The 15,902-nt window shown below is 39.7% G+C and overlaps 2 protein-coding genes across 4 annotated transcripts in view; both read left to right on the top strand.

The window, feature by feature from the left end:
• Positions 1 to 15,902, top strand: part of LOC306646007 (ubiquitin-conjugating enzyme E2 E1) — a 333,994-nt gene that overhangs the window by 84,902 nt on the left and 233,190 nt on the right. The window lies entirely within an intron of this gene.
• RPL15 (ribosomal protein L15) lies at positions 110 to 2,705 on the top strand. Of its 3 annotated transcripts, none has more exons than XM_079114332.1 (4): positions 110 to 177; positions 872 to 1,053; positions 1,382 to 1,518; positions 2,347 to 2,705. In XM_079114332.1, the coding sequence occupies exons 2-4, from the start codon at positions 882 to 884 to the stop codon at positions 2,650 to 2,652; spliced, it is 615 nt and encodes a 204-aa protein (XP_078970458.1). In that variant the 5' UTR covers positions 110 to 177; positions 872 to 881; the 3' UTR covers positions 2,653 to 2,705. The 3 variants fall into 3 exon arrangements, with proteins under 3 accessions (XP_078970458.1, XP_078970457.1, XP_078970459.1); XM_079114331.1 differs by having other exon boundaries at positions 117 to 177; positions 859 to 1,053; XM_079114333.1 differs by lacking the exon at positions 110 to 177 and adding an exon at positions 555 to 686.

The raw sequence follows: 15,902 nt of genomic DNA, 5'->3' as shown, positions 1-15,902 counted from the left end.
CGATGCCCAATCGCGGCCGAACTCCGCCCCTCCGGCTCGATGCCGGAACTACATATCCCATGAGGCTGTGGGCGGCCTCAACGCTCCACCGGAAAGAGGCTCTCAGAAGTGGGGGAGGAGCCCAAAAGGGATTGTGGGAGAAAGGCTCTTTCCTTTCCGTCTGGCGGCAGCCATCAGGTAGGCTCGGTAGGATATCTTAGGTTTTCTATCCGCGGCTAATCGCTCTCTGCCTCAGCCATCCGGGTTTGAAGACCTTGCGCCCTCGGAGCTCCTCCTGCCTCCTGTGCGGCGAGAGTTCAATCAGGATCCCGGGCTGCGAGGGCATGGAGCGGTGTTCCCCGGAACGGGTTGGGGGAAAACGCGATGGCGGCGCGAATCCGAGCTGGGCCAGGAGCATGAAGAAGGCGTGGGGCTGAGGGGAGGGAGGCTGGGCCTTAGGCGCCCTTGAGCGAGGCCGAGTGGTTTGGGTAGGGTAAGTGCATTTTTTCTTGAGAGTTAATTTTCGGCGGCGGCAACTCCTTTTATTTATTCTGGTGTCAGCGACGTCTCATTGCGGGCTGGGCCGTTGGGGACATGCCGACTGCCATAGCCGTCTGACACTCGGTGCCCAAGTCTTCCTCTACTCATTCGTCCAACGAAAAAAAGCCGAACGCTTACCCGCGCTTCTTGGTGCCGGGCTTGCAGAGGTGACTGAACGCGGCTTCCTATGGCCTCAGGGGTGGGGTTTAAGCTAGCTGTCCCCTGCAGTTGGTGCAGAGCCATTTTCATTCCCAGCGGTTTCCTTGTTTTGGTGGGGAGCTAAGATGGACGGGTGAGATCTCATTGTGCTTTGAGCGACTGCTGTCTTTTAATGCCGAGTTCCATCTCGAAGGTGAGCCAAGATGGGTGCATACAAGTACATCCAGGAGCTATGGAGGAAGAAGCAGTCGGATGTGATGCGCTTTCTTCTGAGAGTCCGCTGCTGGCAGTACCGCCAGCTCTCGGCGCTCCACAGAGCTCCCCGCCCCACCCGGCCGGACAAAGCGCGCAGACTGGGGTACAAGGCCAAGCAAGGTGCGTGGTCCCTTGGCGTGAAAGCTTCGATGAAATTACGTTACTCGAGAAAAGCTAGGAACACAGTGTCGCCCCATTGTCTTCCTTCGCCAAGTGCTTTGGCAGAATCAGTTTGCTAGCATCGTTCCCAATTAAACTAGTGAGTTAGGCGCACTTTGGAGTGTAGAGTGTGCCAAAGATGACAATTCTGTAGCTTGCCTTAAAGATAATCTTGCTCCTATGTGATTAACAAAGTGTTTTAAAACATTGGAGTTTTTTAAAAACAGTATTGTAACCTGGGTTTTTTTTTTTTTTTTTTTTTTTTTTTTTTTTTTTGTGGTGTGTGTAGGTTATGTCATATACAGGATTCGTGTGCGTCGCGGTGGCCGCAAACGCCCAGTGCCTAAGGGTGCGACGTATGGCAAGCCTGTCCATCATGGTGTTAACCAGCTAAAGTTTGCTCGAAGCCTTCAGTCCGTTGCTGAGGTAAATGGTTTTAACACTTATTTATTGACCACCATCTTAGGGATGGTAGGCAAGGTGTATTTGAGCGACTTTTCTGATTGTACCTAGGGGACCTTTATTGTGTATAAGATGAGGTCTTTGCCAATCTTGGAAAAGAGTAGTTGCTGTCAAAAACTCAGTTTTTGTTAATAATCTTTGTTTATATAATTAGTGAACTTGTGAAACTTATCAAAGGGCAGTAAACTTTGTCTAGAGCACATTTCCAGAGGCTGCATTTATTTATGTTGCTGATCTTCTGCATTCAATTGCTGGTTTTCTTCTGGGTTAATAAGTTATAATCTTTTGTAGGGGTAAGCAAATTTAAGCCTTTCTCTTTCCATAAGATTAAATTTTTGTGGTTTTTTTTTTTTTTTTTTTTTTTTCTTTTTAAGAAGAGGTTAAAAAATTAGGCAGAAGAAATCTAAGACTTGTAGAAAAATTGCTGTGTTGAGGCTGGGGGTATGGCTCAGTGGTAGAAAGCTTGTCCGGCCTGTGTAAGACCATCGGTTTGATCTCCAACACTACAAAGAAAAGACAAGGTTCTAACATCCTAAACTTTTATTTTTTTATCTAAATGTTAATGTTAGTGCGTTAAACAGTAATAACCAAAGTGTATTTGTGTTCTAGCAAGTCTACTTTATCTCATGCTTAATGATGCCAGCCTCTGGGGGAAGATGTTTAGTAAATAATTGATTAGTTACATAAAAAGCTTCAGTCATTTGTCTAGTAGTAATTTAAAGGTAAAAGAATTCTAATTTATTACCCTAAGCAAAGCAGGAGGCTGACTTGGGCCTTTTTTTCCTATTATAGGAGCGAGCTGGACGCCACTGTGGGGCTCTGAGAGTCCTGAATTCTTACTGGGTTGGTGAAGATTCCACATACAAATTTTTTGAGGTTATCCTCATTGATCCATTCCATAAAGCTATCAGAAGAAATCCTGACACCCAATGGATCACTAAACCAGTCCACAAGCACAGGGAGATGCGCGGCCTAACATCTGCAGGCCGCAAGAGTCGTGGCCTTGGAAAGGGCCACAAGTTCCACCACACTATTGGTGGTTCTCGCCGTGCAGCTTGGAGAAGGCGCAATACTCTCCAGCTCCACCGTTACCGCTAATATAAGTATGATGTTTGTAAGATTCATACCTAATAAACAATTTAGGACAGTCATGTCTGCTTAAAGGTGTTATTTGTCTGTTAAAACTAGTCTGCAGATTATTTCATGAATGCTTTGTCAAATTATGGAATTTAAAGTGCAATAATGTTTGAAGACAATAAGTGGTGGTGTATCTTGTTTCTAATAAGATAAACTTTCTGTCTTGATTTATCTTATTAGGGAGTTATATGTCAGTGTTTAAAATATGCTCTGTGGTATAGTAGGTGTCAAATAAATTCCTTAAAAGAGGAGTGCTGGAACTAGCCCTGTAGATTTGTTTTGGTGCATGTGACAAAATCTACAACTTCATTGGGATAATGTGATGCAACGGTAGCTTACTTAAAAGTGGTTGGGTTTTTTGGAGTGTGGCAGTATTAACTTTTAAAGATTGAATTTTGCTTAAGATGTGGGGAGGCGATCCTAACCCCATATCGTGGTCGTATGCATTCAACTTTCAAGCCCACATTTTAAAATTTAAGTCAGTGTTTGATTTGTATAATTGCTGCTTCTGAAAGGGAAAAAAAAATTCCCCAAATGCTATCCATTTTCAGAATAAGAAACTTGTTGCAAGAGGTTTCTCTAATACAAACAAAAAAAAAGCCTAGGCTAAACAAAATTGCTAAAATGTTTCCACAGTATCCTATAAGTTCACATTAAGAGTGAATGCTGGTTTAATCATGTGGCTCCAGGGAATCCAGCATTTTGAACTTGTTGCAACAGTATTCTGTGACATGTATGCCAATATATTTTTGAAACATGGGGTTGAGTATTCATTGTTTACCTTAAGGTTTGTAAGTTAGTAACTTGCTAGAGTGTAGCTGGTGAGCTGGTGACTTTTTGCTAAGTATTTGCAAGGTTAGAAAAAGTCCTGAGTCCTGATCAATATTTCAAAGTACTTAATGCTAGTTTTGCAACCACTATGAATCCTCAAGCCACATGGGCAAATGTATGATTGTCTATTTAAAAGTACTTGCTCAGTCAAGTTGTCTTGGGCAACTCCTATAAGACTACTAAAAAAAAGTTTTGTCGTCCGGCTATTTTTCTCCCTGGTAAAACAACCCCCCAAGGAGTTGGGTCATCAATTAAGTATATTACCACATTTCATTATTTCATTCCTATTAATATTATCCAAGACTAGGCTGCTGTTTTCCAGGGTGAAGTTGAATATGGAGGATGAATTGCCCTTACTCTTCAAATTCTGGGTTGCTGCATTAAACAGATGTTTCAATTTTAAGGTCTTAATTGATAACTTCCCTGAACTGATTTTTTTCTCCAGCAATTTCAAGAGTCAGTTCATTGATTTCCAAGAAATAATCCGAGGCAGGCTCATAAAAACTTGAGAATTAAATTCCTTTCTACCCAACCAAAAAAAAAAAAAAAAAAAAAAATTTCATACATTATTGTGTGTAGAAGTTGTTCAACTAAAGGAATAAATGACTATTAAACAAGTGGACCTTCTGTTATCTTTTGTTATCTAGTACAAATGCTGTGTAAGGTAAACCAATTAATGTGCAAAAAGGGGTGAATAATGGTAGGAATAACAATGAGGGAAAATGTGTAGTACTTGGTCTTTAGAGTTCTCTTGATTCTTCAGTTACTGTGTAAATTAAAAAGACAACTATTCCCAATGATAATTTAGGAAGGAGAAGGAGGGTTCAAGCAGGTCAGTGTCACCTGTCTACAAAAATGTCTTGGCCTTGTTGATGGCTACCCTATAATATCTCCACAACTATTAAAGGGATCCTGTTAATCTTGACACTTGTGTGCCAGAAACCAGAGTCCTTAAACTGGCTCCCATGTCCTTCATACCCTTCTATATATGATCATGGCCTGTTGTCACTGGATCTCATCCCAGGCTCAGTTTCTCAAAATAACTTCACTGTAATGCCTTTTTGATGGGAAAACTCACCAGACACTAAATGTCACTTTTATTAAATGCTTTCTGATTGCCCCACAAGTTGTTCAGTTTGCTTTAATATTTGTATTTAACAGCAAAATTGATGATTCAAATATTTAAAAATACAGCCCTTGATGCTGGGCCGGGTGGTTCACCTGTAATCCCATCAGCTCAGAAAGCTGAACCAGGAGGATCATAAGTTCACAGCCAACCTCAGCAACTTGGTAAGACCCTGTCTCAAAAAAAAAAGGGCTGGGGATGTGGCACAATGGTTAAGTGCCCATGGGTTCAATTCATGGTACCCCCGCAAAAAAAATGAACAGTACTTGGTTTCTCACAATCCCACAAAATATAAGTACTAATTTTTTTTTTTTTTTTTTTTCTTGCAGTAATAGGGATTGAAACCAGGGCTCTCTGTCACCAAGCTACATTCTCCACTCTTTGAGAGTTGCTAAATTGCTTAAGGCCTCACTAAACTGCAGAGGCTGGCTTCAAATTTGCAATCCTGTCTCAGCCTCCCAAGTAGCTGGGATTACAGTAATACTAATCCTTTTTACCAAGGAGGAAGCACAAATATTAAGCAACTTGCTCAACATTACACAGTAGTGGTCCGAATTCAAATCCTATAAACAATTTAAAGCCGGGGTAGTAGTGTGCACCTTGAAGTCCAGTGACTGGGTAGTCTGAAAGGATCTCAATTTGAAGGCCAGCTTCAGCAGTTCAGCGAGACCCTGTCTCAAGATTTAAAAAAAAAAAAAAAAAACCCGGAGATATAGCTCAGTGGTAGAGTGCCCTAGGCTTAATCCCCAGTACCCAAAAAAAAAAAAAAAAAAAAAAAAATTTGGATTAGATAATACGTTAACGTTAAAAATTGAAAAGGTATGATAGGCTCTACAGAAGAAAGTGCCAGTTACCTTCCCTGAAGGCAAATGATGTGGTGAATTTCTGGGATTTTCAGTTGGAGACGCTTTAACATGTACAAAAAATACAAATGTTTCTTTTACCCAAATGGTAGGATATTATACATATTGTTTTGTATTTAATTGTATATCTCTGAGCTTATTCTGTATTAGTTCATAAAGAACTTCTGTGACTGAATGATATTCCATCATATAATGTAATTTGATGTAGTTCCTACTGATGAATATTTAAGATTTTTTCCACTGTGTTATTACAAAAAGTTAAAAATTTTAGGTATATGTAAAATTTAATAATTTATTTGGTTGGTACTGGGGATTGAAAACAAGTACCCACTGAGCCACGTCCCCAGACCTACCTTTTTTTTTTTCTTCATATTTCATTTTGAGACAGGGTCTCACTAATGTACTTAGGACCTTGCCAAGTTGCTGAGGCTGGCATTGAACTTGGAATCTCTTGTCTCAGCCTCCCATGCTGCTGAAATTACAGGTGTATGCCACCGTGCCTGGCAGATGTATTTAAATGTTGATAGATCTTGTCAAATTGTCTTCCATAGAGGTAGTACCAATTTATATCCGCACCAGCAAGAGGAGAGGATTTGTTTACCTCCATCCTTGTCAACACATTATGAAATTTTTGAATCTCTGCCAATCTATCAGAAAATTGATATTACCTACTTTTATTCTGCACCTCTGAATGTGGCAGAGACAAAATTATGTGCATAGCATAGCTTTCTTCCCCTGGACACGCAACTCAACTACGTTTTCCAGTGTCTCATACATTTACACAGGGGTCCTATCACATTCTTGCCAAGAAAATGGAAGCAAAAGTAGTATATTACTCACCTCCCAAACTCTCAAGAGTTGGTATGTCTTCTTCACACTTTCCATAATTTTGGAGGTCAGTGATCCAGACAGCCTAGTAAGAAGATGGAAGAAAGCTGCTCGACCCCTATCAAATTGCGTGAAAGAGAAGATATTACTGTGCTAAGCTACAGTATTAGCAGCATTGCCTAACTTGACCCTGACTGATAAAGTTGGGCATTAATTAACATCTTAAAAGAATTTATGAGTTTTTTATGAGTCTGTTTACAGCGACCTTTTATTATCTGTCCATTTTTCTATCAGTGATTGAATCCCTCTTCCCTTAAGCACCTTGCTGTATTATTGTAACTGCTAGCTCATTTCTGCTATGCTTCATCATTTTTCTACTCAAAGGATTCTTAAAATAAGAAAACTTCAGCTGTTCATTCCCCCCCACCCCCACAGTGCTCGAGACGGAACCCAGGACCTTAAATAGGCTAGGCAGTTGCTCTCTGAGCTACATCCCCCATCTCATATTATCCTTTTAATTCTAAGCCCTGACTCTCTAAATTTGAAATTCCTAAACAAATTAGTAAGTATATCGCCTTAATCTAGCTGACTAGATCTGGCTACAACTCTCAAATCTCAGTGGCTTAAACTAATAAAGGATTGTTTCTTGTTCATACTACATGTTTTTTGAGGGTTGGTCATTGTCCTCACTCCAGAAATATCAGGTTGCTACCATCAGGGATACTGCTAGGTGTCTAGGGCAAACACACTTCAGAAGATTGTCTAAAGCAAGTCCCATGGCTATACTGAGCTCACGGTGGAAAAGTGAAATCTTAACCAAGTACCTGGTAGAAGACAACCAAGTATTTGTGAATGACAAATACAGTAACCCATTTGATTTTCTTTTTGTCTTTTTTTTTTTTTTTTTTTTTTTTTGGCACCTAGGATTGAATTCAGAGGCACTCAACCACTGAGCCACATCTCCAGTTCTTTTAATATTTTATTTAGAGACAGGGTCTCACTAAGTTGCTTAGGGCCTCGCTAAGTTGCTGAGACTGGCTTTGATCTTGCTGGGATCACTGGCATGCGCCACCATGCCCAGCTCTTTTTGTCTTTGTACACACCTGAGGAATTATGAAGAACAGTTGGTACTTGAAGGTGGCAGAAGGAGCTAGTACACTCCATATTGGGAGAAAAGTATTTTACTACTGATATTGCTCAGAATCGCTAGCTCTGATGATGATAAAAACAAATATACATTTACTGTTTTTGTTGTTTTTAAGTTCTTTATAGATGATTCAACTCTTTATTGAACTGATTCTTTTGGCAAAATATGGTTATCTGCACATTATCTGCACATGATTGTGAAATATTCACCTGCCACTTTTTTATGTGACCTAATTTCTTTCCTGTGAATCACACAAATGTTCACTAAAAAGTACTTTAGATTCTCACTGCTCAGTATGATAGCTGCTAGCCACTGGTAATGATTTAGATTTAAATTTAAATTGAATAGAGGGCTGGGGTTGTGGCTCAGCAGTAGAGCGCTCACCTAGCATTCAATCCTTAGCACCACATAAAAATAAATAAATAAAATAAAGGTATCATGTCCAACTACAACTAAAATATTAGTATATTTTGAAAATAAATATTAGTATATTTTTAAAAATAATTTTTTTTTTTTTTTTTTTTTTTTTTTTTTTGGTACCAGGGATTGAACCCAGGGGTGCTTAACCACTGAGATACATTGCAGCCCTTTTTTTTTTGAAACAGAGACTCACCAAGTTGCTTAGTGCCTCACTAAATTGTTGAGACTGGCTTTGAACTTGTAATTCTCCTGCTTTTGCCTCCCAGGCTGTTGGGATTATAGGCATGCACCACTGCAACCAGCATTTTTTTTTTTTTTTTTTTTTTTTTTTTTGAGTAGTTTTAGGGATCAAACCAGGGTCTTGCACATGCTAGGCAAGTACTCTGCCAATGAGCCCTGTCACACTATATTTCAAGTGCTTACTGATCATATTTGCTACTATACTGGACAGCACAGAAAACATTTGGACCACCACAGAAAGTTCCCTTGCTGATTTAGACCTTGAAATTCTTTCTCCTTTATTGTGGCATTTGCTAGTAGACAGAAATAAAGACATCTGAAGTCTGGTTTTACCCTATGTAGAGTTCATATCAGAATTTGTATTTTTTGCTACAGAGTTTTTTCCTTTTTCTGGTTGATAATTGGATTTTTAGAAGTCTTTGACAACAGGACAAACTATACAAACAGTACGAACTATAAAAGGAGGAAACACCATAACACTTTTCCTAAGAACAAAGGTTTGGGTCTTAAAAAAAAACTTTAGTGTTCCATTGACTCCAATTTTGCCTGCATTTTTTGCCCAACTGTTGGATCCTTAAAAATCAGTTTATAATATTCTTTATTCAGAGAAGAAACAATTTTTTGGATTTGTCCTGACAGAGTCAAGTAGACCTGCCATGCCAGTAGTAAGGTGACATGCAGTCACAAGCTATACTCTAATGACCACCAGCTACCCCAGAGAGAATGATCCTACGTAGCAATTAATACCCAGCAACCCTCTCTCCCCAATTTCGCCCCCACCCTAGTTCAGCTTCAGGAAGGTTGGTAAACATGTATCTTGTTTATAGGCTTTAATTATTCTTGTTTGTTTGTTTGTTTGACAGTACTGGGTATTGAAACCAGGGCTATTCTACCACTGCTACATCCTTTTTAAAATTTTTTGAGAGAGGGTCTCACTAAATTGTTGAGGCTGGCCTTGAACTTGCAAACCTGCTGCCTCAGCCTCCTGAGTCACTGGGATTACAGGCGTGCACCACCATGCCCAGCATAGCTTTTAACTATATTTATGCTGCAGTGAATGTCAACAACATTCGTACACTTTCCAACCTATTCTTATATAGGAAATATAGACTAAAAATAGTGGCTATTAGTTGGAAACACTGATCAAGTTCTTTAAAAAATTCTGCTACAAAGGTATTATAGTTGGCCTGTGCCTTTAAACTTCATAAAGCATTCAAAAATATACTTTCAAATGAAGCTTTTGAATGAAGAAACTGGCACACACACTGCCATTCACTTTCAAATCCTGGTAAATGGGAACTTACTCCTCCAAAATTGATTACATCTTTTAATTTAATTGACATGCTGTGAGTGCCTGAACTCATTTGCTTGCAAATCTCATTGTCATTTAGAGAGAGGTTCATTATTTATTGGTCAGTCCTAGTTAGTTTAGAAGCAATAATGGAGGGGTAATGAAATTATCAGTCATCTAATCACTAAGCTTTCTTTTTTACTTTTTTGGTACTAGGATTGAACTCAGGGATGCTTTACCACTGAGAACTTTTCTATCCCCAGGTCTTTTAGTTTTGAGAGAGGGTCTTCCTAAGTTGCCCAGGCTGGCCTCAAACTTCTAATCCTCCTGCTCAGACTCCCTGAGCATCTGGCTTTATGACTTAATTTTCTATTGCAGTATAAACATACTATTTAGGTTCTAGAGGTTGGTGACTAACTAAATTAGGAAATTTCACTTATCCAAAAGAAAATTCAAAAAAGTGACTCACATTAAAGAGCTCTGTCCACTGGCCCTGAGCTGGATTCTGTGGGTGGGTCTGTTACAATCTATTGCAGTAAACACATCCAGTATTAATACTGCGATAAGAATGAAAATATTTTTCAATGTTCCATCCTCTTTCCAATGTAGTAGTTCTTTAATTTATTAATGCTTGGTTTTTGTATCATGCAGGTTGGCAAAATGATTGCTTAGTAAATTTCCTCCATTAAGTCCTAACTCAGTCTCAATCTTTTTTCTTCCCTCTGTATGTGTGTGTGTGTGTGTGTGTGTGTGTGTGTGTGTGTGTGTGTGTGTTTTGCTAGGGATTGAACAACCCAGGGCCTCACCCAGGCTAAGCAAGCCCTCTACCATTGCACTACATATACCCCCAGCCCTACTTCCCCCTTCTTATAGTCAGTTAGTAAGAAGAGACTTGGAAACTCTCCTCACCCAACCCCCTTAATCAATAACAAAAGCTTGGGAAAAGACCAAGAAGTGCCAACCCCAAAGACAGAAACCACCAACGAAGATGTTAACTGCCACTTTAAAATGTTCCTCAAAACTGAGCACAGTAGTGCATGCCTGTAATTCCAGTGACCCTGGAGGCTGAGGCAGAAGGATCACAAGTTCAAAGTCAGCCTCAGCAACTTAGTGAGGCTCTAAGGAACTTAGTGAGACCCTGTCTCCAAATAAAAGATAAAAAGGGCTGGGGATGTGGCCCAGGGGTTAAGTGCCCCCAGGTTCAGTCCCTGGTACCACCCCCTCAAATGTTCCTCATATAACCTCTCCTACAAGGTAATGGTCAAGATATCATTGATTATTTTTATATGATTTATAAAATCCTTCTGCAGCTTTTTAATATTTTGAGCAACAACATTACAATTATTTCAAAATGGTACTCTTCCTATCATTACACCTTATGAATGTGCTAGAAAAGTCATTGCTTTTTTTTTCTTTTAAGTTTTTTATTTTTTGTGGTTGTAGATAGACAGCATGTCTTTATTTTATTTGCTTATTTTTATAAGCAGTTCTAAGGATCAAACCCAGTGCCTCACATGTGCTAGGCAAGTGCTCTGCCACTGAGCCGCGCCCAGTGGTCCAACCCCACCTTTATTTTAGTAAAATAAAAACGTCATCTCAAGTTTTGTAGAGGTTGACAGTTGCCAAGTGTGGTCGGGCAGCTGGATGAGTCAGGACTTCCCTTACTTTCTGGGCCCTTAGTGGTCTCTACTACCACCACCATAAACTTCCCTTAATACCCTGTAATGAAGCTGGGACTTGGAAAAATCCTTTGAGAAGGATTAGTAGAATTCTACTAGAATCTAGAGGGCAGCAAGAAAGAAAGAACTAGGTATCCTTCTATACAGATAACAAGAGAAATGATTCAGGGCATCTCTCTGCTGCCGTAGGCAAGTTTCTTACTCTCTCATACCTGTTTCCCCTCTTAAATGTTGGAGGTGATGCTATGTTGGGAGAAATCCTAGTTCTTGGCTCGCAGCAGTTAATGTCTCATGTAGGGGGTGCCAGGCTAGCTTAGGCGCAGGTAAGAGCCGCGTACTCAGACCCCAGACCCCGGGAGTTGTGTAAAAGCAGGCTTGTGGCGAGCAACCTGCAAACTCATTTGTTGCAGGAAAAAGCACCCCCTACAATGCTATGCTAGCCAAGGGTTCTGGAGTCAGATCCCCTGAGTTCAAACCACACTGCCATTTTCTAGCAGGATGGTCTTGGGCGAGTGACTTCCCAAGTCGAAATTCTCTCATTTGTAAAATGAATACAATGAACCAGGGTTTTGTCAGCATTTTCTCAGTCCTAACTGGGGAGCGAAAACACTCTGAGAGTCTGAATGTCTGGCTCAGACTTCTCAGAAACATTTCTATCATGGAACAAATGGGATTCGTTAGATTTTGCTGGTTTGAATGAAATTTTGTTTGTCAATTCCCTTTCCTCTAATTCTGGGCTTCTCCAAGGGACCACTTAATTATTTGATCTCCCAGCTGGACCAGGAATAGCTCTTTTTCTGCAGACCCTAGGTTTATATATCACTGACATAAAATAGTCTTATCTAATTACCATTAGCTCTCGTTAACACCTAGTCTGTGCCCCAGTCCCTAATTAACTGATAGTATTATTTCTAAATATGTAAAATGCATTTAATTCCAACATATGCCATATTTGAACTTATATAGAAAAATAAAACTTGTTGCATCTTGAACATCACTAGAAAAAGATGTTCATACTATTTTTTTTTTCCCCTAGAGAAGTGGTAATTCGAGCTAATGCCCTATCCGGAAGCAAACGCCAAGTCAAGCATTTGTGCGATAGATTTTGTCACCCAAGTACTCTCAGGGGAAAGTAACAGGGGAAGGCGGAAGCTGGACGAGAAAGAAGCCACGTCCAAGTGTGATTTCAGTTCAAGTCCTGCACAGAGCTATTTCTGCCTGATCCCACGGGGAAATTGGAGCCTAAGAGACACTTTCACGTTTGCATTAAGTCACGGCAAGAAAACTGGGTTTTCATGCCATTGTGCCCTTCGGTCCTGGGTGGTGCTTCCCTTGGGAAAATGTAAAATCCCAAACATCTACTCCAGGAGCAGGCAAAGGCTCCAGTAGCTGAAGGGCTGTCCTGCCAGAGAGTCACAAGCACGGGCCATCAGGAACAAAGGCACACAGAAACTGCACTCAAGCAAGAGAGGAGCAGTAAAGGGGCCATATGTCTTCCTTCCAAAAGCAGTTATCACACTGTCCTTCTTTAGCAGGGGCTTTCTTCCAAAAACATTTTCATTGTCACTACTTTCTCTGGCTACCATCCAAAGCATAATAAAACCAGGGAACAACTGCATTATCTAGTCATGTGTTTGGGACCTGTTCTTTTTTTTTTTTTTTTTTTTTTTTTTATGTTGTTCTGTTTATCTAATCATTTTTTTTTACTTGTTCTAATTAGTTATACATGACAGAATGCATTTTGACACATCGTACACAAATGGAGTATAACTTCTTGTTTGTCTGGTTGTACATGGTGTAGTTACACCGATCATGTGATCATATACACACATAGGGTGAAAATGTCGGATTCTTTCTACTACAATTCTTACCCCTATGCCGCCTCCCCTCCCTTCACTCCCCTCTGTCTTGTCCAAAATACCTCTATTTTTCCCAGTCCCACTTACTGAGAATTAGCATTCACATATCAGAGAAAACATTCCGCCTTTGGTTCTTTGGGATTGACTTATTTCGCTTAGCATAAGATTCTCCAGTTCCATTCATTTACCAGAAAATGCCATAATTTCATTCTACTTTAAGGCTGAGTAATATTCCATTGTGTATATATATCACAGTTTCTTTATCCATTCATCTGTTGGTTCCACAGTTTCGCCATTGTGAATTGAGCTGCTGTAGACATTGATATGTCTGCATTATTGTTGTAAGGTGATTTCAAGTCTTTTGGGTAAAAATCTAGGAGTGGGACGACTGGATCAAATGGTGATTCCATTCCAAATTTTCTGAGGGCTCTTCATATTGCTTTGGGACCTGTTCTTAAAAGTTGGCTAGTTTTGGGGGCTGGAGTTGTGGCTCAGTGGTAGAGCATTTGCCTAACATAGGTGGGGCACTGGGTTTGATCCTCAGCACCACATAAAAATAAATAAAGGCATCATATTCATTTACAACTAGAAAAAAATTTTTTTTTCAAAAAGTTGGCCAGGTTTAGGTAAATAGTTAAATCGAGTGTTTCATTATGACATCATTAAAAATAAATTTAATGTTTCCAAATAGATTTGTGACTATAGTGGGGGCATAATTGTTTATATGTGGTTTTCTCTTATATACAATGATTTTTAAATAATTAAATACTACAATTTCTAGGCCATGGATGTTACAAAAAGTCTTCTCACCTATCCTAAAATAAATGGTTGTTTTGTTTGTTTGTTTGTTTTTGGCACTGGAGCTGGAACCCAAGTGTTCCCTACCACTGAGCTATGTCACCAGTCATTTGTGATTTTATTTTGAGATAGGGTCTCTCTAAGTCTTCCAGGCTGGCCTTGATATTTCAATCCTCATGCCTTAGCCTCCCAAGTTGCTGGGATTTCACACCTGGCAGTTACTTGAATTTTTCACAAAATTATTTAAGGAAATATTCAATACAAAAATCAAAATTAAAGCTATGTCTCAGATTATCTGTAAAAATTATTTTTATATTTAAATGTGTTAACAATTTGTGGAACTCTCAAACATCTTAAACATAATACTAAAATATAAGGCTTTTTCTTTTTTTATTACAGAAAATTTGGAAAATACAGAGAATAAAAAGTTATCTGAGTCCTGGAGTTGTGGCTCAGTGGTAGAGCCTTGCCTAGCATGTGTGAGGCACTGGGTTCGAATCTCAGCACTGCATATAAACAAATAAAATAAAGGTCCATTGTCAACTAAAAAAAATTTTTTTAAAAGTTATCTGAATTCCATCATTTGGACAGAACCATGTTATCATTTTGGCTTATTTTCTTCCATTCTCTTTCTTTTACTTATTTATTTATTTATTTTTTCTTTTTGTTTGATACCAGGGATTGAACCCAGGGCATGTAATCACTGACCTACATCCCCAGCCCTTTTAATTATTATTATTATTATTATTATTATTATTATTATTATTATTATTTTTGAAACAGGGTCTCACTAAGTTGCTTAGGGCCTCGCTAATTTGCTGAGGCTGACTTTGAACTGGCGATCCTCCTGCCTCAGCCTCCCAAGACACTGTCCCAGTTTCTTTCATTCTCTTTTTTTCCTCTTTCTCTTTTATTCCTTTTTTTTTTTTTTTTTTTAAACCCCTTTGTACTGGGATTGAACCCAGGGGCTCTCTACCAATAAACTACATCCCCAGCCCTTTTTATTTTATGTTGAGACAGGGGCTCACTAAGTTGCTGAGACTGGCCTCAAATTTGCGATCCTTCATCCTCAGTCTCCCGAGTTGCACGTGCCACCGCTTCTGGCTATTTTTTTTTTTTTTTTTTTTTTTTAATTAGAAAAAGGTATAAGATACTTTTAGTTTTCATAATGATGGAATCAGTAATTTGTGAAACAGGTAATCTGGACAAACTCTCCCTCTGAAGACCACCAGAAAGGAGATGCGATGATACATGTGTATGTCACGTGTGTCACATCGGCTTGAAGGCAGGGAGTAGAAATGAGCCCCGAAGGTTTACAGAAGTTAGATCTGGAGGAACACGGGGAATCCTGACAGGGCGGCTTCACCCTGGCCCGTAGCTGCTGATTTTGAAAGTCTGAGAAGGTTGAGCAAACTCTGACAGCTTTGATGGGCTCAGTGTGTAAAACAGGTCACCAAGCGGTCCAGGGGGAGGGGCCTGCCAGACCCTCTGCGCTTAGGTCAGATCCCCTGCCATCTATTTGTAAAGCAGCAAGAGTGAGGTTTCTGAAACTGGTGGATCATGACATTCCCGCTCAAAACCCTGCAAAGGCTTCAACTTTGTAGGAAAAGATAAAATGGGTGGGTGGGGAGGGCGGGAGAAGAAGGCGGCTTACAAGATTCCTAGAGGAGCAGTTTTTAACCCTGGGCTTTTTGGGGTGAAAGGTTCCAACATCCCCTTTTCATAATAGAAACGTATGGTATGCTTATTGTGAAACAAAATGGCTAGATAACAACTAATCTAGAAATAAAATTGTGGAAAAGTTAATTCAATCTTCAAACTAATATAAGAAAAAAGAAATCTATAACCAAACAGTATGTATTTCTGGATACAATGAGATCAGAGACCGGATGTGGTGGTGCATGCCTGTAATCCCAGCGACTGCGAGGCTAAGCAATTTAGGAAGATCCTGTATCCAAAAAAAAAAAAAAAAAAAATTTATATATATATATATATATATATATATATATAGAGAGAGAGAGAGAGAGAGAGAGAGAGAGAGAGAGAGAGACATACACACACACACACACACACACACACATATATGGGCTGGGGATGTGACTCCGTGGTTAAGAACCCCTGAGTTCAAT

This window comes from Sciurus vulgaris (assembly GCF_902686455.1).
Source record: "Sciurus vulgaris genome assembly, chromosome: 16".
Lineage (NCBI taxonomy): Eukaryota > Metazoa > Chordata > Mammalia > Rodentia > Sciuridae > Sciurus > Sciurus vulgaris.
This window is presented reverse-complemented; position numbering and strand designations above follow the sequence as displayed.

What these genes read in the sequence shown, in the direction of transcription:
- RPL15 (XM_079114332.1), top strand. Translation starts at nt 882, where the DNA reads ATGGGTGCATACAAGTACATCCAGGAGCTATGGAGGAAGAAGCAGTCG. An exon ending in GGGGTACAAGGCCAAGCAAG is followed by an intron (nt 1,054 to 1,381) that starts GTGCGTGGTCCC and finishes TGGTGTGTGTAG; the next exon opens with GTTATGTCATATACAGGATT. An exon ending in GCCTTCAGTCCGTTGCTGAG is followed by an intron (nt 1,519 to 2,346) that starts GTAAATGGTTTT and finishes TTCCTATTATAG; the next exon opens with GAGCGAGCTGGACGCCACTG.